A 26,126-nucleotide genomic window follows, 5' to 3' on the forward strand; every position below is an offset into this window, starting at 1 on the left:
TTCAAACATGTCACGTGCACTCTCGTGGCACATAGCAGCAATCAAAATGGCGGACGAAGTTGAACGATTCTACAGATTTCCTGGGCTGTCTACTGGACGACATGATGTAACGCTTTCTAAATTGAAATCGGCGTCTGCTAGGCTGGATGTAACTGATCTATCGACAGAAATATGTTTTAACGTAAGTATACGAGGAAACAAGCTAGACGTGGCTGAATCGAAGAATTTGCTGTGGTTGTTGAAGAACTCTTTCGAAGAAGAAAATGTTCGTCCGGATTCGTTCCTGAATGAATCTAAAGCCCCAGATCTCGCTTACAAAGTCCTGATTGAAATTGGGCCGAGGCTTAATTTCTCAACGGCTTGGTCGACCAACGCAGTGTCGATTTGTCGTTCGATTGGTTTGGAAAGGATCAACCGTATTGAGAAATCGGTTCGATATTTGATTCATGTTACGCCAAAAGACAAGAGTGACACGAAGAGTATCACGAGAGACGATGAGAATGCACTTGCTGCCAAGCTTCACGACAGGATGACCGAATGCCGTTACGAAAAGCCATTGACGAGCTTTCACGTCAATGTTAAACCAGAGAGCTGTTATGAAGTTGATGTGATGGCCGAGGGCCGTGCTGCTTTGGAAAAGGTGAACGGTGATTTAGGACTTGCATTCGACGAATGGGATCTGGATTACTACGCTAAATTATTCCAAGAGAAAGTGAAAAGGAACCCAACTAGTGTGGAATGTTTTGATTTGGCTCAGTCGAACAGTGAGCATTCACGCCATTGGTTCTTTAAAGGAAGATTGACAGTTGATGGACTGGAAGTGGAAGATTCTTTGTTTAAAATGGTGATGAAAACACAGGAAACAAGCAACAATAACAATGTTATTAAATTCAGTGACAATAGCAGGTATAGAAAGTGACATAAAAACAAAAAATTTTGGAATAACTGCAAAATGCCCTGCACCATTTTGTGATCATTTGAGCGACATAAGTGTTTTAAAGAAGGAGGTATCCAAGGAAAACATTATTTTTGCCTTATGATGGTATTCCGAGGGTATTCTGCAGTTGAGCCCAAATTTTACTTACAGTCTACAACATGTTTTCTTTGAGTTATTTATCAAAGAAATGACAGGGGAAGGTATAAATATGCTTGTACTTAGACTTTCTCAAAGTCGTTTGCTTGGTTTTCTGTTCTGGTGTGGTAGGACCCGCATGTAGTTTCCTCCTCCATTACCAAACCATTAATCAATTTTGCGAGGTGCAAAAAGTATTTTGACAGTTTGACAGGCAGCGCTTGCAGAAGTTCACGCCAAAATGACATCACTTGATGTGAAACTCTGCAAGGGAAACAAGTCGTTCACTCGTGAGCTTTCGCTCGCTTGACTTGGCTCGCTCGCGCTTCGCACTCGCTATACGCTCAAAAGCGCGACTTGTGAGCAAGTCTTGCTTGTACTCTAAATGGCATCATGTGGAGAAACAAAATATTTTTATAACAGGAAAAGCAACAAATAGGTAGAGGGACAAGGTTAGCCCTTCAATCCCTAGGGGTGACCAGCATTTAATATCTTCCCACAGTACCACCCCTGAATCAAACATGTAAGTCATGAGAATAAAGGAAATGGTCATCAACTTAAGAAGCTCTTGATTGACAAACAACTTCTCCATATTAGGATTATAAGTAATGTTTAGAGAACAGTATAGAGAATAAAGATCCTCATGTCAGGGAGTAAAGGGTGAAGTTTTGTTTAGAACAGAATTTTGATGACTCTTATGTAATTAATGACTAACAGATAGTCACAGTAAAATTGAAGGTGAGCCAGATAAGAATTCAGAATAAGAAGCTGTTCTTATTTTTCAGTGCAATAACTGGTTACAAGGTCTCTTCCCTATTTCCTGAAGATTGTAAACGAGCTGCCAAGTTTCAACTGAAGCACAACTGTCTGAGGCACATCATCTTCACTGCTGAAACACACAACTTCCCCACAGGTTAGAAATGACATCCTCTCATAGGAATTAATTTCACCACGCTGCACAGGCCTTAATACTTTAACCCTCAAGAGTGACTAGCATCTAATTTCTCCTTACAATATCACCCCTGAATCACACATTAAGGTCAGGAGAATATAGGAAATGATCACCAATTAAAGAAAGATTTTGATCGTTACACAAATTCTCCTCTTAAGTAAGACAGGAAATGTATTAAGACCAATTTTGAGAACCTACATACTGATGTGGTACTTGAAATTGTTGTTTGTCCTTTGAAAAAAGTTTCACCACCAGGAACTTAAGCATTAAAAAGTTCTTTTCCCTTCTTGTTGATGATGAAACATTTGTAGGAAAATTGTGAAGAATATTTGGGTTGAATCTGTCTAAGTGCTAATGTTTAGACCCGTGATTTTAAAATGGATAGTTAAATCAACTGTATTTAGCCAAAGCTAACTTGGAGGTCTTTCTCTTTCTGGTAGGTGTGGCACCATTCTCGGGAGCTACAACTGGTACAGGAGGAAGGATCCGTGATGTTCAGGCTGCTGGTCGAGGGGCACATGTTGTTGCTGGTACAGCTGGATATTGCTTCGGCAATCTTCATATTCCAGGTGAGAAAGAAAATACGTGTTTCTATGTGAAGGTTGATAAAGTTTGCTCAGGAAAAGAAACTGATTTTAAAGAGAGTTGAAGCTAAGTTCTTTTGTTTTTGTTGGAGGAATGTACTAAGCACTGAGCAATTTGAGACAAAGGCCCCATTTTTATGGTCTTGGGTACCTGAGACAACCCTACCTGAGTTACCCTGGGTGAGCTAACTTTTCACCTAAATTCAGCCACCTGTTTACATGAGGTTGTGAACTCATTTCAGGTTGGTGAGATAACTGGGGGGGGGGGGGATAAGTTCTCTCACCCTAGAAGGTAGGGTAACCCTGGCAGATGGGACAACTTCTCATTTAAACACCTTATCTCGCCCACCCAAGATGAGACAATCTGATCAGAAAATGCATGCACACTATAACCAGAGCACGTGTGTATTACAGCTATTCTTTTCCTGTCGTTTGCCACTCTGTAAATATTTATCCTGGCCTGGCCAAATGGAGGTTAGCAGATATTAAATTTCATATTAACAATCTGTAGAGTTGTCTCGGGGGGGGGGGGGGGGGACTGTGTTGGGAACGCAAGACCATATAAATAAGGCCTTGGATCATTAAATTAGATTCTGACATGATAGATATTTGTGGTATGTATGTTCTCCTTTTCAGGAAACAACTGTTCAAATTTACCACCTGTAATTAACAATTATTCGCCGAAGGCAAGGTGAATATCGTCCAATAATCCCCTCGACTTCGTCTTGGGGATTATTCGACAATATTCACCGAACCTGAGGCAAATAATTGTTTTAGTATAATTTCAGAGCTGAACAACAGAGAAATCTCTAAAATCATAACATTTTAGTAACATTTATTAACATTTTAGTTGAACATTTTATTTAAACCGCGCGGAGCGGTTTATATAGCATCATATAAGGAACCGCTTGACCAATCAGACTGCTGGAAACTCTTTGCTCAGCTCTGAAATTATACTAATACCTCTTATTGTTGCCTAAAACTGCTTGGAATCCTTGAAAATTCATGTGGTAAAAGGAATGCTCTATTGGATTGAATCAACGGAGAACACTACATAATAATAATAATAATAATAATAATAATAATAATAATAATAATAATACAGTTAAACATTTAATCATGTTGTTTGAAATTCATTTGTGGCCTCACCTTATTGCTTTCTAGATTTTATAGTTAATTCTTCTTGCTCTCTGCCTCGTTGTAACTTTTTTTTTTATCCTTGTAGCATATCTTCTCACCAATGTGTTGATATTTTTAAGGAGAAATTTCTTAATCATTCTCTGGATTGATGGGATGGAGCAAATCCGATTTGCATTTTTTTTCCACTACAGGCTGAGAAAAACAATGTAAAATTAACCTACTGTATTTATTCATCTATAAGCTGAGACCCTAAACTTCAGTCTGTTTTAATTTGGAAGGTTCTTAAAACGTGTAAATTGAAAATACTTGGCTATAAGCCGAGAACACATTCAGAGAATTCCATTCTTGCACAAACTGAAATGAATGCAAAAGTTTTGAAACAGAAAATAGTTTCAATGCATTATTGCCATCAAAAACACATTTTGAGATAACCAGAGAGTCAGTGAGTCACTAGAGGAAAGATCAAGAGAACCTCTTTAATGGAGAGCTTGAGATGTCAGCGAAATGCACAACGATGGGCCGTTACACTCAGAAATATTTGCGGCTGGCTGAGAGATTACTTGATTAGTTTACAGAGCAGAGAAGCCAAGATAAGTTTTCTTTTTACGTGATTGCAAATTTCAACACGGTAACATGTGACGATTGATGAGTTTGTTTACCAATTGTGGGAATGGGCAATTCTGATTGGTCAGTTTCGAAATTTTTAAAACACTTTTGCAAGCTCTATACACTCGTTCAAAACTTGCAGAATCTCTGATACTCTTGACGGCTTGGAAGCTGAAGCAATCTACTCGGAATAAACGGCAGAACTAGTGGATGAGGAGGAGATAGATGATGAATTCCACACCGACACTGAGGACGAACAGTAAGCCGTATTTACTACACACCGAAAACAACAAACCGCTGCGTTGGAAGCATCTGCATATTTAAAGTCAATGACTAACTTCAACTTGTTTTGTTATTTACTTCTGCATGCAATATCTCGGCTTATAGACGAATATATCTATGTTTCCTTTGAATTTGCTGTTTTGAAAAAATTATGTTTGGAAAAACACTCGCCTATAAGCCGAGAACCCTTCTCTAGCTCAAATTTTTGAGATTTTGGTAAAGTTTTGTGAAAAAATCACTCGGCTTTTAGATGAATAAATATGGTAAGCTGTCTTAAACCAAGTTCTTAATTTCCCTTGCAACTGTATGCAGTTACTTGTTTTTCATTATCAGGTTATGAACTTCCCTGGGAAGACACAGAATTTGTTTATCCAAACAATATGGCTCCTCCTGTTGAAATTGCGGTAGAGGCCAGTAATGGAGCATCAGATTATGGCAATAAATTTGGTGAACCAGTCTTGGCTGGGTTTGCCAGGTCATTTGGTATGATGCTACCAAATGGACAGCGGCGTGAATGGGTCAAACCTATCATGTTCAGTGGTGGTATTGGTATGATTGATGGAGAAAGCGTGACCAAACTGCAGCCTGAGAAAGGTAAGTTTAAACACTGCACAAGTTGACAAATGGTAAACACCACAGCGTACACTACTGAGTTAGGGAGCATGCAAGAGGTTGCTAAGCCTGAAAGAAGCATAAGAGTTGCTTAAGGTGATAGCCAATAGTGACTCTAGCTTCGTGAGTACTTAGCAAACCTCCCAAGTACATCCATAATGCAATTGTGTGTGCTTTGGTGTTCGCCATTTGTTTTATAACATAAAAACTAGTTCTTGCAAAACATTTCCTTACTTGGAAACATTCACTCAGATCAGCAGTGTACACCCATGGGTAAATAGTAGACAATGAATTGACCAATCAGAGTACAAGCTTTATGTTATTTATGTTATAAAGAGACATGATGCTTTTGAAACTGATCCTAAAAGTTGCCAGAACTTAGTCCAGTTTTTAAAGAATAAAGCAACTAGTGAAGTGGTATTTCTGCAATTAGCTGGCCAAGCATTATTTTATTGAATTTTCAGCATTACCAACATAGGTTTAAATTTGAGGGTGCCATTTATTTGTAAAACCCAATACTGGAAATCATTTGTAAACTTACCGAAAGTTCCTGTATTTTTAGGTATGATGATCATATTGTGATTGCTGGGATATATGAGCCAGACGAGTATAGGTTTAAGTCAGGAAGACTGGTTCTATCCATGTGGTAACACTTACTACAACAGTGCACTCAACATGTAACACATTTCAGAAAGAGAAACTGTTGAAGAAGGTTTGATCAGAGAATGTTTATAACATTAACCAACATAGCACTGTACTTTTCTCACAAAGGTATGGAAGTGGTCAAAATTGGTGGGCCTGTGTATCGTATTGGTGTTGGTGGTGGTGCTGCATCGTCAATTCAGGTTCAAGGAGACAATGAATCTGAGTTGGACTTTGGTGCTGTTCAGCGTGGTGATGCTGAAATGGAACAGAAACTGAATAGAGCCATCAGAGCCTGTATTGAGATGGGGTCTGATAACCTGATTTGTAGCATCCATGATCAGGGTGCAGGGGGAAATGGTGAGATTTGGAAGTCATTAAGAATTCCTTAGTAGTTAAGATATTGACGGGAGACCGGAATTTCTCATATCTTTTGTAAGGAATATCTTTACCTTGAAGAATGAAAAATAACTACCATTTGTCTTTTCAGTGGGGGAGATGATTCTAGACATGCATGTAATTATTGTTTTAAGTTTTAAGTTTAATTTATTCGCCACAGGAATGGCAGGAGAAAGGAACAGAACTTCCGTTCCAATTGACACCTAACCCTTTTATTACCCACCCATCCCACCCTGGGAAGGACATCCATCACACAGTAATCTCGTGTGTGGGAAATTAACATCTCCTACCCCAACCCTGCAGGAGACAGGACCTCCATTTATCATCCCTATCCGAGAAGACTAGAAAGTCTAACCATTGGCAGATATTATTACAAAGGCAGCACTTTCTTCTCAGTTAATTAAAGACCCTGAGTGTTGGTCCAGCCGGATTTGAACTCACGACCTCCCGCACAACAGTGCGGTGCTCTACCAATTGAGCTAACAGGGAGGCGGTTAACTTGTTGATCCTTTGACTCCTGTAACTTCTCTCTGCAGCCCTTTATCAATCTAGTAAATAGGTAGTGACAACAAGCTTATCAGTTAGAGGGAAATATTTTGATATAGGACCAAGTTCTTCTGTCTAATTTACCAGCAAATATGAGTTCTGTGACCCATGAGCCCTCATGAGTGTGTTGACCCCATGAGCCCATGCGGCATGAGAATAAAAATGAAGAAAACACATGGTCAATAGTGTTGGAGTTGGTTTTGATCTTAGGGGAGTTTAGTATTGCTTTGGACTCGACCATCAGCACTTTAAAGTCTATTTGGTGACCAAGTAACAGAAAAAAATGGTAGTAGGTAGGTATAATTACTAATTGGATCTTGAGAGTTGAAGAGCAAATGCAGTCTTTATTTGTGGGAGATGATATCAGGACTGGGGGAAGAAATAACACATGAGTCCCATTTTCAAATTTCTCTATGGATATTGTGGGTAAGAAATTTCATTTTACAATTTTGATATTATGAATTATTATTTCAGGTAATGTTCTTAAAGAGATATCCGAACCAGCTGGGGCTGTGATTCGAGTGAAAGACTTCATTCTCGGTGATCCAACTATTTCTGTTCTGGAGCTTTGGGGTGCTGAGTATCAGGAGAGCAACGCCTTGTTGGTGCATGCCAAAGATAGAGACCTGCTTCAACTGATCTGTGACAGGGAGAAGGTGCCTGTGTCCTTTGTAGGGGAAATAACAGGTTAGATGTGGCATGGACAAACATGTATGACTTCTAATAATAAAGGCTGATAGTTTCGAGAGAAACTGTTTGGGGCTGCATTGGTGGGAGTAACGAAATAACTTGGATATATCAATAAAGTTGAAGTGGTAAATTGGTCACCGTAATGATTACAAAAGCTGACTTTTCGAGCGTTAGCCCTTCGTTGAAGCGAATAGAGGAATTGTGGGTTGTGTGTGCGTAGCTCCATTCTCTGCCTTTGAAAGCACACACAACCAACAATTTCTCTATTCGCTCCAACGAAGGGCTAACGCTCGAAACGTCAGCTTTTGTAATCGTTACAGTGGCCAATTTACCACTTCAACTTTGTTGATATATCCAAGTGACTTCTAATAAGTTTGTTAGGGGGGATTAGGTATGGCACACTTGTTAGAGCTGTGGGCCCTGTTGTGCAAAGGCCAGTTAGCACCAACCAAGGGTTAAATTTAAATCCCAGTTTCTATATTTCTCTGTTCAAAAGCCATTTTGGGATAATTTTCCCAATTCTTTTTTAGAGCATTCAAATGTCAAATTGTAGATAAATGGAATTAAACTGGATTTTCTGTTGTTACAACTGAACAAAACTTTGAAACATTAGGTGATCGCGCATTCTCTGCTGCAGTACCAAGACAGCCTCTCTCTGGAGCTTTGTAATGAGAGAAACCTGTCAAAATTCAAGAGCTCCCTAAAGACTTACTTTTTTAGATTAGCTTTTTATTAGATTTTATTTTATTTGATGTACTTATTTGTAAATAGTTTTATATAGGGCTATATTTAATTTTCTTCATATAATTAATACTTATTATAATCTTATATTCACATTACATATAGATAATTTATATATATTTAGTATTTTTTAAAGACATTTGTAATGCGCATAGATTATATGCATATAGATTTATGAGCAATATAAATAAAGTATTATTATTATTTTCTTTTTAAGCTTTTAGATCTGATATCAAATTTCACACTAACCCTGGGTTATCTTAACCCACCTCTGAATAGCATGACCCTGGCCCCTATTGGCTGCGGCCAAAATTCAATACCTTTACCTGTTTCCACACACTTGGGTTGAATACGTAGTTGGGTCTGGTCTTTGCTGTGGGATTCCTTCCACACAAACATCATAACTCATTCCATGATCTTGACAGAAGGACGAGAAAAGCCAGCTTGTGATTTTGCTAGTGTCAAAATCAAATTAATTACTCAATTTGTTTTTGACAGTAATTGCAAACAACTAGAAATCATGTCACAACATGAAGTATGTGTTCCTTCAGACAAATCCATTCAGTGTTTCGAAAACAATTTTAGCTTTAGTTCTGTAACAGTTATTTCCAAAAGCACTTTGTATGTACATGTAGTGTAGTCTTGTGAGGGCAGTATCTAATGTTTTATGTCTTGTAACTAAAACTTATTTACAAACTCCATACTTAAAAAGAGCAAAGTTTTGTATGTAGACCAGCTTTCAGCAGAGCAGACATTTTTTAATGTTTTCCCAAATTTTGTAGGTGATGGGAAAATTGTGCTTGAGGATGATGAACCTAATACTGACTCAAAGAATGGACCATGTTTGGAGGAAAATGGCATCCCAAGCAAAAGACAGAGAATAACCACACATCCTGTGGACCTTGAACTTGAAGTTGTACTCGGCAAAATGCCAAGAAAGGTAGTCTATGGTTATCTTCTCTATGTCTACCCTGTTTACTGACTATCAGTGTTTAATTGAGTGGGTGGAAAACTGGGTTAAGTTTGTTTTCAAGGCTGGGAATAGTCAAGGAATCTCAAAATGTGGTATTAAAGAAAAATAAATTTGCTCTTCGGGTGAGGTTACTGCTGGATGGGGATGTTGTTGGTTACTGCACCTTGATTGGAGGTTGTTGTCATGGTTAAATCAAAAGTCTCAGACTTTATTGTTGACTGTTCACTTTGTTGCAAAAACATTGGTCACTGTGACTGACGGCAGTTTTCTTCAGTATTCTTTGCTTTTCACAAGGGGTCCAGACCTCTTCACTTAAGTAAAATTAAGGAAACTTGTCTTTTATATGTGATGTTCATTCGTATTTTCTCCAGTGCATGAAATCTTGACATAAGTTTTCATATGGGGAAAATGACAGAGAATCAACATCTAATATGCAAATACATGAATATTTGAAGTTTAGGCAGAAGTTTTTCCACTTACAGGTTTTTAAGTTTGAACATGTAAAGTCCAAGTTAGTTCCATTGCGAATACAACCTGAACTCACAGTCAAAGAAATGCTGGAGAGGGTTTTACGACTGCCAGCTGTTGGTAGCAAAAGATATCTTACAAATAAGGTAGAGTTAATTTTATCAATCAATGAACAACTATTGGATGAGGTTGAGCATGACAGTGATAATTATCAAGGTTTGTGTTATCTGCTGAAGCGGAAGGCTGAGGCAGATAACACAAACTGAGGCCTTGATAATTGTTGCAATCTAATCATGTGAAAACTGAATTCAATAATTGTTTTACTATGCATATTCCTGAACACATAAAACTATTCACTGTAGGTAAGAGGTCACTTCTACATATATAAAATCTATTGTCTGTAGGTATAATATAAGAGAATAGATAATAAATATATCTTATTAACCAAGCGCAAGGACCATACCGGGAGAATATTGGCCCGAGGTCTTGACAGTACGGACCGAGGGCCGATATTCTTCCAGTACGGTCCCGAGCAAGCTTGGTTAATAAGAGATTCATTATACGACTGACGTTCAAAGGGACACAAGTGCGGTATCATTCGGGACCATCCGGGACAGTGCCCGGGACAGTGCCCGGTCCAATATTTAGAGAATATTGGATATTGAATATTGGACCGGCAATAGAGCATTTTGATTGGTTGGTTTTAGTTATTGGCCCTCTGACTGCCTGAGTCGTGTAATAATAGGATTTAAACAGCCTCCTGCATCATTTTATATGTAGGAGATCATTTTTCATTTAAGTCCCGTGGAAGAAAGTGATAATAATGGATATTTAACAATTATTCGCCTCAGGTTTGGTGAATATCGTGAACAACAGAGAAATTTCTAAAATCATAACATTTTAGTAACATTTATTAACTTTTTATTTTAACATTTTATATAAACCGCGTGGAGTGGTTTATATAGCGTCATATAAGGAACCGCTCAACCAATCAGATTGCTGGAAACTCTCTGCTCAGCTCTGAAATTATACTAATAATCAATATGATTAATAAAACAGTCTCATACATCATCGTATATGCAACTTATCATTATTCTTTTTAGTCCTGTGGAAGAATGTAATAAGAATGTATACATGGTATTCAAAGGTATATTTAAGCTGTATTGTCTTGTTGTACATTTTGGAAGCTGGCTGTTTTGACTGATGAATATCTGTGTATCATTCAACCTTGATGCTTCCAACAAAAAAGGGTGATTTCCCGAGAATCTTTTGAATTTATCCAGAAGATTCTGTTACAAACTCACCTACACATTACTTTCCTTGGGTTGTTGGTAACTAAGTATATATCTGAGTGGTGGCTCTTGAACAAAATTACTCTCTGAGCAGGGTGGACTGTTGTTTTGTAAACTTTTAGGTCAGGGGAATCAAGGAAAAAGCTACAAATCAAGAAATTCTTGATTGTTATACAAATCCTCCTAGTCAGTAGCCAAGGAAATGTATAGAGACATAGTGAGTTATGTTCTTTGCAGAGGAGGTTCTACTAAAACTCTCTCTCAGAAACTGAAACCCGTTGTAAAATTTATCAATGTCACGGAACCTGGAAAGCTGCTTAGGTTTTTATTTGTCTTATGTTAAAGGCGAAACATTTGATTGTGCTTTAAGGTTGACCGCAGTGTGACTGGTCTGGTTGCCCAGCAACAGTGCGTGGGTCCCTTGCATACCCCTGTGGCCGACGTGGCGGTTACCGCACTGACGCATTTTGATACAGTTGGCTCAGCAACCGCCATAGGGGAGCAGCCGATTAAAGGTCTTGTTGACCCAGGGTGTGGCGCACGCATGGCTGTGGGAGAAGCACTGACCAACTTGGTTTTTGCAAGAATATCAGATTTGAAGGTATTAAGCTTTACAACTTTATGAAACAGTCAACACTTTTTACCTAAAATTTACCATGAAATCGTAAGGTCTCATTTGCAATTACTAGTTCAAAGCTCGGATTTTTTTCGTCTTGCCAGCCTTGTACTGTATGAATGACATCTTTCTCAATTTATTTATTACAATTTCATGGCATATTTACAGGAAAAGAGAAAGAAAAAGAGGGAAAAATTGCCATAAGGTTGATTTGTAAAAGAGTTGCCTGACCCCATATAAAAACAAGTCACCTCATTAAAATTACAATAAACTCACTAAAAAATTGTAAAAATATTTACAATTTTGTTACAAATTTAAAAACAGTAGCTTTAAACTTGTCAACATTGCATGCCGAACGGACCTCAAGAGGCAAACTGTTCCATTCGTCCACAATCCAATAAAAGTAACTATTTTTAGGTATGTTTGTCCTAGGATATTTCTTTTTTAACGATTTGGTATTAAAATGTCTCAGTAAGTAATGGTCCTCTTGGCCATAAAAATCTAAAAATTGAGAAAAGTCAGAATCTAACGACAGAACAAGAATTCTTTTTTATCTGTCAAGTCATCCGTTTTTTATTTTTGTTAGACTTGGTTTAATCAACTGCATCGTTAACAATGTGCATTGGCCATCGCAAAGCGTTTCTAAAGCTGACGTTCCGAGCGTCAGCCCCTCGTCAGTCTCAGGAAGTGAGATGCTTTGGATGGTGAATTTTAGGTGAACCATTCAACCTGAAAGCTTCCCAGAATAACTGAAATAGTGAGTTGAATTCCACAGAATGACCTCTCTTAAAGGTTTTACATTCTGTTCATGGGCTCACTGACATCTCAGATCGGGACGTAATTTTGATCAAGAAAATTTTTACTCCTGCTGTAGACTGAAAGAACTTCTCTCTTTCTGTGTGATGGCTTCATGGAGAATTGGTAGAATTGTAGTTTTCGGGCTGGAAGATGATTTTATATTTAATGAGCGTGATATAAAACTGAATACTTTTCAAGCCTACAAGAACATGAAGGGCCGATCTACAAGTTGCAGTGTAGGCGAATTCACTCGGCAAATGAAATTTTCAATTTCTCTTTTTCGAAACAAGCCAATCATGGTGGTCGAAAACTTGCCATGGAAACCTGATGAAATTCGGGGGGAGGAGGGGTGGGGGAGAGTAGGGAGAAACTCAACAGTGGACTGGTATCCCTTTCCGGGGTATTATCAGTACTCCAAGTCGTTTCATGCTACAGAAACTGGGACAAACTGCGGTGCCTTGTGGGTCTGTTGGCTTGAATGCTGATTTCTTTTGCTAAACATTCTTTATCTTGACTTCAGTCTGTTTTATCCGGGTGTAGAGCATGGTTTTGAACATTGAGATCAAACAAGCCTTCTTTTGATATCCAACCTACCGAATAAAACTATGCTCAACGTCTTGTCTCCTGTACCAGGATGTTAAATGCAGTGGTAACTGGATGTGGCCTGCCAAGCTACCAGGCGAGGGAGCTGCCTTGTATGATGCTTGCGCAGCCATGTGTGAAGTGATGGCATCCCTAGGTGTTGCCGTAGATGGAGGGAAGGATTCTCTCAGCATGGCTGCCAGGGTTGGTCAAGACACAGTCAAATCTCCTGGATCGCTGGTCATTTCAGTGTATGCTGCCTGTCCTGATATCCGTGCCACAGTCACTCCAGATCTTAAGATTCCAGATGGAAAGGGAAACCTGTTGTGGATCAAATTTGGCAGCGACTCCAGATACAGACTTGGAGGAAGTGCCCTGGCACAGGTTTATAATCAGCTTGGCAGCGAATCTCCCGATTTAGACAACGCCGAGGTGAGATGACTCTTAAAGCCCTAGCTAGGTAAACGCATAAAGGTCGGCACACACGAGGAGACTAGTCCCTGCAACTAGTCCCTTCGACTAGTCCCGGCGACAAGTCTTTGAAGGGTTTACACGAGGGGACCGGTAGCAGGGACTAGTCCCTTAAGGCGTCCACACGAGGGCACTCAATTGCACAAGAGCATTTTTTTTTTTTTTTTTTTTCAGGTCTGATTTTCGCTGTTGCTTAAATAGCGCTATCTACTGCGAGGATCGTGCATCATATGTATCTAATACCGCAGTACAAAATATATGAACTTCATATATTTCATTGTATCTCATTACAGTTTCTATGAATTTTCCCTGAATTCTAGATTTCTACAACTGAAGAATAAAAAACTATTTCTAGTTTTGTAAACATATACAGATGTCTTGGAGCCGTTTTGATGGAATTTTTACCCTATTTGACTGTGTCTGTTAAAAATAAAAAAACAAAAACAAAAACGGAACTCGTAAAAGCATGAATAATCCGACTGAATAAGTGTAGTTCATTTGCGTTGATGTTTAATAGTGCTACAATGAAAAGTTACCAAATTTTCATTGTTTTCGTGTAACGCCCCAGACTAAGGAATATCTTTTGCCTCTTAATTTTCCCATGTTCTTGTGCAATTGAGTGCCCTCGTGTGGTCGCCTTAAGGGACTAGTCCCTGCTACCGGTCCCCTCGTGTAAACCCTTCAAAGACTTGTCGCCGGGACTAGTCGCACGGACTAGTCGCAGGGACTAGTCGCAGGGACTAGTCCCCTCGTGTGTGCCGACCTTAAAACTCAAGTAATAATGATGTTGGAGGTTTAGTTATTCCAATACTACTATTAAAATAAAAAGTTAACCATCTAAGCTTTCATCGATCAACAGCATCATCGGGGATGATATGAATATTCAGCGTAGAGTTAATTGGTGTTTTTACCATGACCGTTTTTCTCGCCTGAACGTCGCAATAACGACGCTGAGGTTTGCATATTTAACTACACAGGGTCGGAGAGTTTTGTACCGTTGTGTTCCTTAACGGTGATGAATGATTGAGGAATATCTTTTCTTTTTTCGGTGTGTAGATTTTTGAGGCTGCGTTCAGAACAACTCAACAGCTGATATCGGAAAGAAGGATCGTCTCTGGCCACGACGTTAGTGATGGAGGACTGGTCACTACCCTACTGGAAATGGCCTTCGCTGGAAATTGTGGCCTGTCGATTAACATCCCATGCCAAGACAATTTCAGTCCAACGGTTACCAAGGTAGCCGATGTTCTTTTCTCCGAAGAACTGGGAATTGTGGTGGAAGTAAGAGAAGAGGAAACTGAGTTTGTCATCAATGCTTTCCTTGCAAAGGGAGTTCCTTGTCTGCAGATAGGAAAGGCTGTTGGAGTGGGAGAGGATGCAATAATTTCACTTCAAGTAGGAGGTGAGCTCGTGCTGGAGCAGAACATGGTTGATCTGCGAGATATCTGGGAGGCCACAAGTTTTCAGCTTGAGCGTTTGCAGACTAATCCACGGTGTGTCCAGGAAGAGGAGGTTGGTCTTAGAAAGAGACATGCTCCAGATTACAAACTGTCATTCGAACCTGTTCCTGCATCTCCACTGAGTGATGTCCGTCCCAAAGTGGCCATCATACGAGAAGAAGGCAGCAATGGCGATAGAGAAATGGTGGCAAGCTTTCACATGGCTGGCTTTGAAGCATGGGATGTCACCATGCACGACCTCTGCAATGGATCAGTGAAGCTGGATGGATTCCGTGGTGCCGTGTTCGTGGGTGGCTTCAGCTATGCAGATGTGCTTGGCTCCGCAAAAGGCTGGGCTGCAGTGTGCAACATAAACAGCACTGTGCACTCACAGTTAGACGCCTTTTACTCCCGGGAGGACACTTTCAGTTTGGGAGTATGCAATGGCTGTCAGTTGATGGGCCTGTTGGGCTGGGTAGGGCAGGATACCCATGCGAGAGGATCCAATCAGGAGGTTTGCTTTACTCACAATAGTTCAGAACGCTTTGAATCTCGTTTCGTGACGGTCTCCATCCAGTCCAGTCCAGCCATGATGTTCCGTGGTATGGAGGGGTCTGTCCTAGGTATCTGGGTTGCACACGGTGAAGGACGAATCCAATTCCGCAACGATGGGGTGCTTCAGAATGTCACCACCAACAAGCTGGTTCCCCTGTATTTTGTGGACGACGACGGTGTTCCAACCACTCAGTACCCGCTCAATCCCAACGGATCCCCACAGGGTATGGCTGGTCTATGCTCTCCGGATGGCCGACATCTGGCGATGATGCCCCATCCTGAGAGATGTACATTGCTGTGGCAGTGGCCTTGGATGCCGCGTGATTGGCAGGACTCGCTGAAAGCATCGCCCTGGTTTCAGATGTTCCAAAATGCTTACAAATGGTGCGTGGAAACACAAAACGGTTAAACTGTTCTAAGGTTAAACTATGTGTAGAGATTGTTCACCTTGAATATCGCTGTGTTAATGGCGAATGTGTGATAGCATTCCAGAAGGAGATGGACTATTGGAGAAGTAATGTTTGTGTGGGTTTAGGTGGCTGGGAGATAGATCTAAGTGTTCTTTAAACCATGTAAGGGCAAATTTGGTCTCGTATTAAGATCTTTCCCAAGTGTCAAGTCATTGCTTGATTGCGTGAAGTCTGGGTATGAAACTTGCACTAAAAGTTATTTGCAGTTGGGCTCCGAAATTTATCCCGTGAGAAAACATCGTGGAAGGGATATCACAGAAAAAAATTCGTATATGTTAACTTCCCACCTGCTTTCCTGATGGTCCATCCCTTCAATGAAAAGTATAACTTCTTTATTTACATAAAGTGCTGATGTTCTGGAGAATATATTATTTAATTCAGCAGGGATACTGTCACCCGTTGGCGGATTTCCTGACTACATAAGAACAGTTACTAAGGCCTTCGACAAGTCTTTACCCTATCAGAATTCAGTTTGAAAGTAATCCGGAATTGCTGTTTTTCCTTTTTTTTTTTTTTTTTGCTCTTCTTTTTTCCTCTTTTTTTTGAACAGCGCGGATGGGATTGGTTTATATAAACCCGACGCCTTGCTCTCAACCCTTCAGATGTAAAATTAAAACCAATCACAACTCATTCACACACGTTTTTCCGCGCCTCGCACAGTCTTTTTTCTCTTTTTTCACTTTACTGTTTGCGGCGTTTCCTTTGTTTTGAGACGACTTTGGTTTTGGTTTAACACTCAGTTAAAATGGGCTGCATCAATATTAGGTTGTTTTTAGTTTGTTTTATTTTAGCTATTCGAATCTTGTGGATTATGAAGATTATATTTATTGCTCCTTAGTGTGAAGGTTAGTACAAACTAGTGTTATTGTTGAATCTTTGAATCACTAGAGTCTAAAAGCCAGAAGGCTATACCTTAGGAGAATCCCTGGGAATTCCCTCACTGTGATGCTAGATACTGTGATATTAAATTCATTTGTAAAGTGAACGTTTTTCTTCTATGTAGAAGAATAGCGGTGATCGTTTGTGTCAACAATAAAACAGTCTAAGTGTGACATTGTTGATCATCGTGACCTCGACTTGTCTTTCTGCCTCAGACTTCTGCAACAGCTTGATCAACTCTCATTTGATCGTTGACAACATCATCCCAAAACTTTTCAAAATCATCCATTCCACTTCCGCCTTCTTCTTTTTCTGTCATTTCCCTGGCCCTCTTTCGCTCAAAATTCTCCCTTATACCTGCAAGGCCATCACCGTCCTCGCTTCCACGTGAAGGGCCACGCCCATCACTGACAAGTGGGCCTCGGTGAGATTTGCTGGATTTTTGCAGCATGTTGCGAAGATTCTGCTCCAAGTTTGTAATCTCCTGATTTATGGCGGTCAAACTGTTTTTAACAGCACTAATGTCCCGTTCAGGATCCGCCAAAATGCGCACATCGTCGGGTAGAATTTGCCGTAGCCTGTGTAGTAACAGGAACACTTGATCCTTGTTTCTGTGAGGAAGTGAATTTTATAGAAACCCTTATGAAGCATTTCATGAGGAAGACAAGGCTGTAGTCTAGCAGCACCCGGTGGCCCCTGGCGCCTTACTTTTGCTCTTGGGCGACTCAGGAATTTTAGTTTTTTCATACAAAGCATATGCTGGGTACCCTGGATTTCATTTTCAGAGCACTGGGTTCCCTTCGTTTTTCGTAGAGTACAGCCTTGGGAAGACCAATTTTAAGCCAATGAATAATCAATGTAAGATAGCCGAATACGTACCCATTAAGAGGATAATCGGTGACATAGAGTAAAAGGAAAGAATATCAAAATTAAGCAAGGAAACGGAAACTGAATTTCTTAGTTTACACCATTTGGAAATGGAAAATTAATGCTACACACCCGTAAATGTTGTTTATCATTCATTCTCTCCTGTCACTGCAAAATCTAAATCAACATCTAGAAGGTTCATAACATTTTACCACCAACTTGTGAAGACACCTCTACATTGTATTACAATTGCAAAGAAATTTAAGGTGACTGAGAAAAATTTTCATCCACCTGCGGCTATGTTGTCAACCTTTAAACAACAAATAAACAATCCAAGTTAGGTACCTGGTAATAAGGGTTACTTTTCCTTCTTGGAGGTCATTTTTTGGGAATATTCCAGTGCCACCTAGAGGGCCACTCTCATGAAGAACTGAAATGAGTTGGCCATAGATGTCCTTGCGGTCTCCAGTTCTTGTCTGTATAACTGGCACCTCTTTCATTGAACTCTTCAGAAGTGCAATGATGTGGTGAGGTTTTGAAATACTTCTTTGCAACACAAGCTGGAGAGATGAAAAGGAAAACACAGTTGCAACCAAAAAAAAAAACACTTGAAACAAGAGTCAGAGAGATTGTGTGACATAACAAGTTTCAAGTTTTTTTCTTTTAGTGTTGATTGATAAGTTCTCTTATTTTCTTTTGTGAAGATTAATTTTGTTTAGGTGTTAACTTCATTGGGTATTAGGGGGGGGAAAAGGATGTCTTAAGGCAAGATTATTTGTTGGAGAGTGCTAAAAACAGAGGGTAAGGAGGCTGATCCCTTAGTCACTTATCATTTATGAAGGAAGTGGAGGGAAGGTTGGTGTAAATGAGGGGAGGGTTGTTACATTTTATACAACCAAAATTTATGTTAAGAGTGGAGAGGGTCAAAAGGTTTTGGAACACAGGAGGGGGAGAGTGAAGCTTTTTCTGTAAGAAATTGGGAGAGGGCATATGAAAACTGCACCAATCCTGGTTAAAAAAACAAAATTGTACCAGCTGTCCCTCCTGCCTCTGATAAATGACAGCTCCCTTTAACAAATGGTAAATACCACAGCATACACTATTGAGTTGTGGATGCAAATGGGAGGTTGCTAAGCACAGAAGAAGTGCAAGACTCACAGAAGACAATAGTTGAGAGTGACTCTGCTTCTTGTTGAACAAGCATTAAAAATAAGTTACATTGCAATTACCTCTGTTTCAATTGAGACTGATCTCAAGGCTGCAATATCTTGATTCAATGATTTGGAATCCAAACTCCTGTTTAACTGTAGACTTTTATCCATAACCTGTGCCACACACAATGTTACTTGTCCACAGTGCATGGCATGCTGATCAGTGCTTCCATTGTCATGATAACTTCTCCATGTCACCACCACATTCATGGTACAACTGTCAAACAATGCAAATCTTGGTAGGGAACATACAGCTGTCAAACTGGTTTGGTTGCCTGGTGACAACTGCTGGAGATCAGTCAAAGGTTGAGGATGTTCAAGTCTTTTCTTCTTCAAGGATGGAAACTGAAAAGAATCTGAACTGTCCCCTTTCTTAAGCTGCTGACGTGGGTATCTGTGGTTACTACAGTATGCAGTCTCAGATAAATATGAAGTGTCCATAGACTGGCAGCTCACGAGTCCAACTGTGAGATCACACACAGTCCTGAAATGTTTAGTAATAGCAAGTGATAAGGGTGTGTTACAGATTTGATGAAGCAACACTAAAGATTTCACTAGGAACATCATGGAACAACATGAGTGAAGTTCTGGTCTTGTATAGACTTGTATTGCACAGAATAAGCCCAATTTACCTCTCACCAGTATTCTCCACATCAATGCCAATTAACCACTGGTCATACAAGATACGCTGCCATATTTCCTTGACATTCAGGGCTGATACTGGCTCTGACCTCAGAAGACTGCTCATGTCTGACTTAACTGTGAAAACAAAAACTTTTATTAGAGTAAGCCAGACACAGACCACACATTTCTCCCAAGAAGAAGATGATGAAGAAGTAACAATGAAAGTTGCTTCATATTCTCTAGAAATGTTGTCTACTTTTTGGTGGGAGGGAATGGTCAATGAGAGTTAACTGCTTACCAAAACAAAACAAAAACTAAAACACAATGACCACAACAAGAAAAGGAACCATGCCTGTGGGATTAATGATTCCAACATTTTTATGAGACTTGTGACGTTTTCCACAAAATAATTAAAAACCTTGTCTACTTAAACAGCATATTTTTTTCCAATAACAAAGGCTGAGAATAATAGCTTACAAATGCATAATTTCCTCTACCTTCCCTAAGATCCCCTTCCAAGAGACATTGAAGACCTGAAGACTTAAGAAAATAAATTTAAATACTGTGAGCTGTCACTTCTCCACCTGCATTGAACTGTCACCAAGAGCAGGACCATGCAAATAAAACTAAGAACAATCTTTCAAGTAATTTTTAATCCATGATTTTCTCCCTAAACCAAAGTAAGTACATATTTTTGAACGAGATTCTGTATATTAAGTGGTCAAGTATGGCATAAAGTGGCACTAGTTATAATTTTTTACAATACCCCTAATCTGTGGAGCCTGTATTAGGCAGCTACCCCACCATTCCCTGGGGTGGATTCTAGGGGTGGTTCGGTCGAACCTCCTAAATTTTCCCTCAGAATGCTGGAAATCATGTTTCCAGAGACCTAATTCCAAAATCTCAGACCCTTCAGAAGGGGAACAATTCTCCGAACCCCCCTTGACTAAATCCTGGATCTGCCCCAGATTCCTTTGGGTAACCACTTAATACAAGTTTGACTGTAATTGTCATTGTTATAATTATTACTATTATCATCATTATTGTCATTACTATAACAGTCAAACCTCAATTATCCAGATCTTGATTATCTGGATTTCTCGATTATCCAGACTTTTTCTCTGGTCCCAATTTTGTCATGAATATTTATTTGTCATGATCAAGATCCGTAGTCATATTATTTTTAAAACTACAGCATTGAAAAGTGAAGTAAAGGCAAGTTTGCTTCATTTTCAAAAAGCAAAAGCAGCACTCACATGCATCGCAACTAGAAACCATGTTGACACTATTCAGATTATGCAGCTTTGAAGAATGATGGAACTCTCAATGCACAAGCAATATTCTTTTTTAAGACAAACTCCCTTACTTCAACATTTAAGGCCAATGTAAAAACATGTTTCATTAATTTTAATTGTTAATTCCCACTCAGTTTTTGTTCCTTATTAATATTCATATTCTCGATTTTCAAGACCATTTTGTTTAGATCAAACAAGTCCAGATAATTGCGGTTAAACTGTATCATCATTCGTTTTCAACAGAGTAGTTACTACAGTGATGATGTAACCTCTCAGATGATCTGAAAAAGCTAATTATGTAACACCCATTGATATAATTTTAAGAAAATGGCTGGTGGAAATGTAATCATCTTTATCCTTAGGGTGTTGTGAGAAGGTTCAGACCAGTTGCTAGGTTTAAATTAGTCAACCTTTGTTGATTCAGAACCTCCTTTTATTAGTAGAGTGTTTTTTATTTATTCCCACCACTCAACTCTAAAATTTTAATTTGAGAGTCATACCTTTTTCCTTTTTTCTTCTTTGCATGCTCCCGAGGAACAAGTTATGTCTTTCAGTACTTTACAACAGTGCTCCACCATCTTTAGTTTTTCATGATATTCCATTTTAGCCTCACGCAGATTAGATTCCCTTGCCTACCAAAGAAATTGTTTTGAAAGCCCAATCAAATGTAAACTTCACTTCAACAATTTAGAGAAGGAGTAGAACAAGGAATAGAGAGCAGGAAAAAAATGAGAAACAAGAGAATGAAAAGCACAAGAAGGCACATGAAATGAAAGTGGGAGATGAGGAGAAATGGAGAAAAAAAAGGTGAAAAGCACAACCCAATAGAAACAGAACAAAAAAGTGACAATGAAAAATTTGGTTAGGGATAACTACCAAGTGAAATGACTGTGAAGGAGAGAGAAAAAAGAACAAGGAGATGCTGGAAAAAGGATGAGTCTTCAAGGAAAAACGAACATGTCAAGGAAGGGTGGGGAAGCTCGTAACAAATAGAAACCAAACAAGGAGAAGAAATACATTTGTGTGTGGCACATGTAACCTAACCTGTAAAGTTGACCTTAATGCACTTGCTGTTTTCTGAAGTGAGTCTGTTACTGTTTGTGACTGGGCAGAAAAAGAATCCTGCAAAGAACATATAATATATGCTAACTACCTGATGACCAGTATGAATGACACAGCATTCTACCCAATTATACAAAGTTATTTGTTATCTCAGTTAGATAACAAAACACAGCAAAATAATAAAAGAGCTCTGGTAAGACTTTGTATTGTTTTGAAACACAAACAAAATGGAACTCAGTTCAATATAATTGTATAATGAAGTTGTTGAGAAGACAGCAAATCTAAAACAATTCATGGCTTTGCCACACAATCAAATTGCTCTCTTCTCCAAACTAATTACCTGGTTGTTTTCAATGGCCACCATTCCTTTTGCAACATCTAACAAATAAAACTTGGAAAACTCTCCAGCTGTCACAAAAAAGGGAAAGCTTCATCATTATCTTCTTCAGAAAGTCAAGGAATTGTGAGGTACATATAGCAACAGAGATTAAAAAAAACTTGGATAAGAAGCTTAGGCGAGTTGTTCAAAGGGCAGACAATGCTATCCAATTGAAAAAGTGCTATCCAGCTGAAAAGTGTTTACAAATCATAAGGCTCTATCCACCAGATAGAGATTTATCCTGTGGATGGCATTATCAACCCTTCTAGTGACCGGGGCTTTTTTTTAATAGTTAGTAAACCACCACCAGCACCTACCCCTCCCTCCCTGCAATTTGTCAATTTTGTCTGATAACTGGCTGGTACCAAAGGCCCATTTATAATCCTGGCTAGAAAGAGGTACATCTCATCAGTTTCAAGAGGTTTTCATGAAAGATCAAAATGGCGCATTTATATTCTTGGGCTCAGCAAGGGCTTCAGTATCTAGCCCAAAACCACAACACAGTGACCAGACTGGGGTGAGAACCCAGCCCTCTCTGTATGGTGAAGAGATTAACATGCAATTTCTCCCTGCAGCTCCAATCAGAAATCTTATAAACAAGTTATGAGAACAGACAAGTTTATCAGTTAGAGAGTGTTATTTTGATAAAAGATCAAATTCTCAAGTGTCATTTACAAGTAAGTATGGCAGTATGTGGGAAGAATTACTGATTGGATCGTGGGAGTTTAAGGGATAATCACGCACAAGAAAACCCTTACAATCAGAAATGGTGAGATTTGGAGGCAGCAAAAGAACTTGCTCATTTCCATTTTCTAAGAAGTCATCTGTCAGAACACATGCAACCTCCTCCAACTCTTTCAAAACCTGTAAATAAAATAATTATTAACTATAATAATTGTTTCAGTATTGCACAGTTGCAATGCTGCTAATAAACAGTGATCATGGCTTTGCCATAATATTTATTTAATGTTTGTTTTTGTGCTTTTGTTTACCAAGTCAACCAAGGAAGAGAAGGAAATCAAGTAGAATAAATCTGTTATCGACCTTACCAAAGTCTAGGAATGATAAGAATAATAACCTTGAAAAATGCCAAATTGGAAACAAATATGTTAGAAGATGAAATTTAGCAGCAGAATTCTGCATAGTAGCCAGAAAATTCTTTGAATTTCTAATTAACAATTATTCGCCTCAGGTTTGGTGAATATCATCGAATAATCCCCGAGACGAAGTCGAGGGGATTATTCGACAATATTCACCGAACCTGAGGCGAATAATTGTTTTAGTATAATTTCAGAGCTGAACAACAGAGGAATTTCAAAAATCATAACATTTTAGTAACATTTATTAACTTTTAATTTAACACTTTATATAAACCAGGCGGAGCAGTTTATATAACGTCATATAAGGAACCACTCGACCAATCAGATTGCTGGAAACTCTTTGTTCAGCTCTGAAATTATACTAATACCCCTTAGCCTCTAACACTGACAGAAAAACCAACTTCCCTCACCACTAAAAAATATTTCAATATTAACCCTACAGACAGTGCTACTACATACAAATAAATTACAATTTGAGTGTGCGAGATTTTACGTAAATGTTACCTAAATCTCACCTGTTTCTTTCTGCAGTCAATCAGAGCAACTCTGTTTGATTTTGATGCTATGATTACCATTACTTCATCTGGGGTAAGCTGGAATTGAATAATATCCACATGATAACAAATGAGTAATTTTTTTTATGTGTAAATTAGTTTATTATGTAAACACCAATGAAACACCAGGCGAGCTTTCATAAGAAAAAGTGACGTCTTCACACGTGAAAATAGCATCTTATCTTCACACATGAAAATAACACCATTAGTTTAGTTTATTGTGATTCGTTACAAGAAATTATGTACATAAAATAGCATATAATATATTTAGAGAAATATATAAAGTTGTATACATTATGTAGATATGAAATTATATATATAAAATAGTATAGTATAAGAAAAATATAAAATAATATGACGTGACAGGAGAGAAGAACACAGCAAAGACCCAATTGCAACGTGTCCCCCAGGCTCAGTAGGCTAACATGATAGATTAAGAAAAAAAGAATAACCATTACAATGGTTATATAATAAATAGCATGTGCCTTTCATAGCCAAAGTGAAATGGTTTGGTTTTTCATTGGTGTTTATATAATAAATAGAATATTACATGGCCATTTTGAGATACAAAATTTGTCTTCTCTTGTTGAAAAAATATTTCACAAGTGAGTGAGCGAGCAAGTGAAATATTTTTCAACACTCAAAGAGAAATTTTGTATCTCCCAGCAGCCATTTAATATCCTCTATAACTTACATCGTTGCATCCCTAACGGAGTCATGCCAGAGGCACACCCAGCTGGGTTATGTAAACAGCGCAGCCAAGAAGCAAGTAAGCTTAGCACTTTAAACCTTGACTTCCTGATTTCAAAAGTGTTTATGTAAGAACTTTGAGAGAAGACTTGAAATTTTTAAATTGTGTACTCTTTTTGCCTATGTTTTATTGTAAAACATTACTTGCAGGAAATTCACTCTAATCACAGGTTGTTACAGGCATCACAAACTCCCATCCATTTTGTTGATACCCACATTACAGCTTCTGCAAATCTGTGTCAGGAAGGTGATCCTCTACGACAGACTGAGCCACAGAATGCCTAACAGACCACTCAATAGTGAAGCTCAAATGTTAACCATGCTGTTAGTAGCAGTGACTGAGGTTTAGAGAACCTTTCTCAACTGACCACAACTCTAATGATGACTTTCACTGAGGTTGCCAAAACATCACTATGACTGCCATTAGTCTTTTTCAGCACCACTCTTTACTGAAAATTCAGGCTACAAGATGAAACATTATTCCAAAGATCAAAAAATTTACTGCAGAGTTACATTTATTACCTCCAAACTCCACATCCTGGAAGGGTCTTTAAATGGTAACTGCCAATGGCTTTTGAGCCTTCCATTGAGAAAGTTTAGGAGCTGTCCCCGGTTTGTTGCTAAATAAACATCCACATCCTCATATGAAGAATTACCTCCAAATTCTGCTACATTTAAAGGTTCTCTTACAAGGCAGCATGTTGCTATGGGAACATACAGACTTGGAACCAATGAGACTTCTTGGATATCATTGCAAGTATGATTGACACATACCCATCTTGTTAAGGTGCTGGAATCATCTTTCATTTCTGATTTTGCTCCCATGGCAACAATTTGGTCTCTTAATAACCCACACCACAAGAGGTTAAATTCTACACCTGATCTTTCATCCATTGAGTGATCAACTGTCACAGAATCAGTTGTAAACTTCTCATGAATGGAATCATAGCACGCAAAGTACATGACCCCTTTAAAAGTCCAACAAATTGTAGGGCCATCACAAAAATAAAATTCAATGTTCTGTGTCGGTGAGAGGTGACTTACATCAAAACTGCCCGACAGAATAACCGAATAGAAGTTATCTAGAAGCAACACATGCAATTCCTGTGTGCTGGAATACTTCATTCGATTCTGGTGAAGCAAAATAAAAGGCTGGTACATTCCTGTTGTTGAGTTCAACAAACATTTGGCAGATACGATTTCTAGTTCGCCTCCTAAAATTCCAAGGGGTAGCATTTTTTTTGCAATTCTTGTGAAGGATCTGCAGGATTTAGAAAAGCCAAAGATTTGAGCTTCAATACAGCTTTCTTCTTTGATACCCGTATTAGTGAGAGAAAAGAATATCACATCGCCTCTAAAGGTCGTAAATACTTTGTTAGCAGCCACGTCTTCGGCCATGTTTTATCCAAGTCTACTGGACACGAAATTCCCGCGGAGTTCTGGTCGCAACTCTCCCCCAGTCTTCCGGAAGTTCT

At 38.9% G+C, this 26,126-nt stretch overlaps 2 protein-coding genes across 2 annotated transcripts; one reads left to right on the plus strand and one right to left on the minus strand.

The window, feature by feature from the left end:
- Window positions 1-17,000, plus strand: LOC111326325 (phosphoribosylformylglycinamidine synthase). Its single transcript, XM_022930299.2, has 11 exons — window positions 1-906; window positions 1,858-1,985; window positions 2,465-2,593; window positions 4,970-5,230; window positions 6,020-6,250; window positions 7,310-7,522; window positions 9,049-9,206; window positions 9,722-9,853; window positions 11,370-11,600; window positions 13,047-13,427; window positions 14,523-17,000. Exons 1-11 carry the CDS (start codon window positions 8-10, stop codon window positions 15,867-15,869), a joined length of 4,110 nt encoding a protein of 1,369 aa, XP_022786034.2. The 5' UTR covers window positions 1-7; the 3' UTR covers window positions 15,870-17,000.
- Window positions 16,246-26,105, minus strand: LOC111326335 (Fanconi anemia group B protein). Its single transcript, XM_022930308.2, has 11 exons — window positions 25,174-26,105; window positions 23,863-23,940; window positions 23,006-23,111; window positions 22,209-22,276; window positions 21,851-21,928; window positions 21,307-21,438; window positions 20,009-20,051; window positions 19,520-19,646; window positions 18,906-19,371; window positions 18,022-18,236; window positions 16,246-17,420 (listed from the first exon to the last, which is right to left on the minus strand). Exons 1-11 carry the CDS (start codon window positions 26,047-26,049, stop codon window positions 17,021-17,023), a joined length of 2,589 nt encoding a protein of 862 aa, XP_022786043.2. The 5' UTR covers window positions 26,050-26,105; the 3' UTR covers window positions 16,246-17,020.
- Between the last annotated feature and the right edge of the window lie 21 nt (window positions 26,106-26,126).

Source organism: Stylophora pistillata, chromosome 9 (genome assembly GCF_964205215.1).
Source record: "Stylophora pistillata chromosome 9, jaStyPist1.2, whole genome shotgun sequence".
NCBI lineage: Eukaryota > Metazoa > Cnidaria > Anthozoa > Scleractinia > Pocilloporidae > Stylophora > Stylophora pistillata.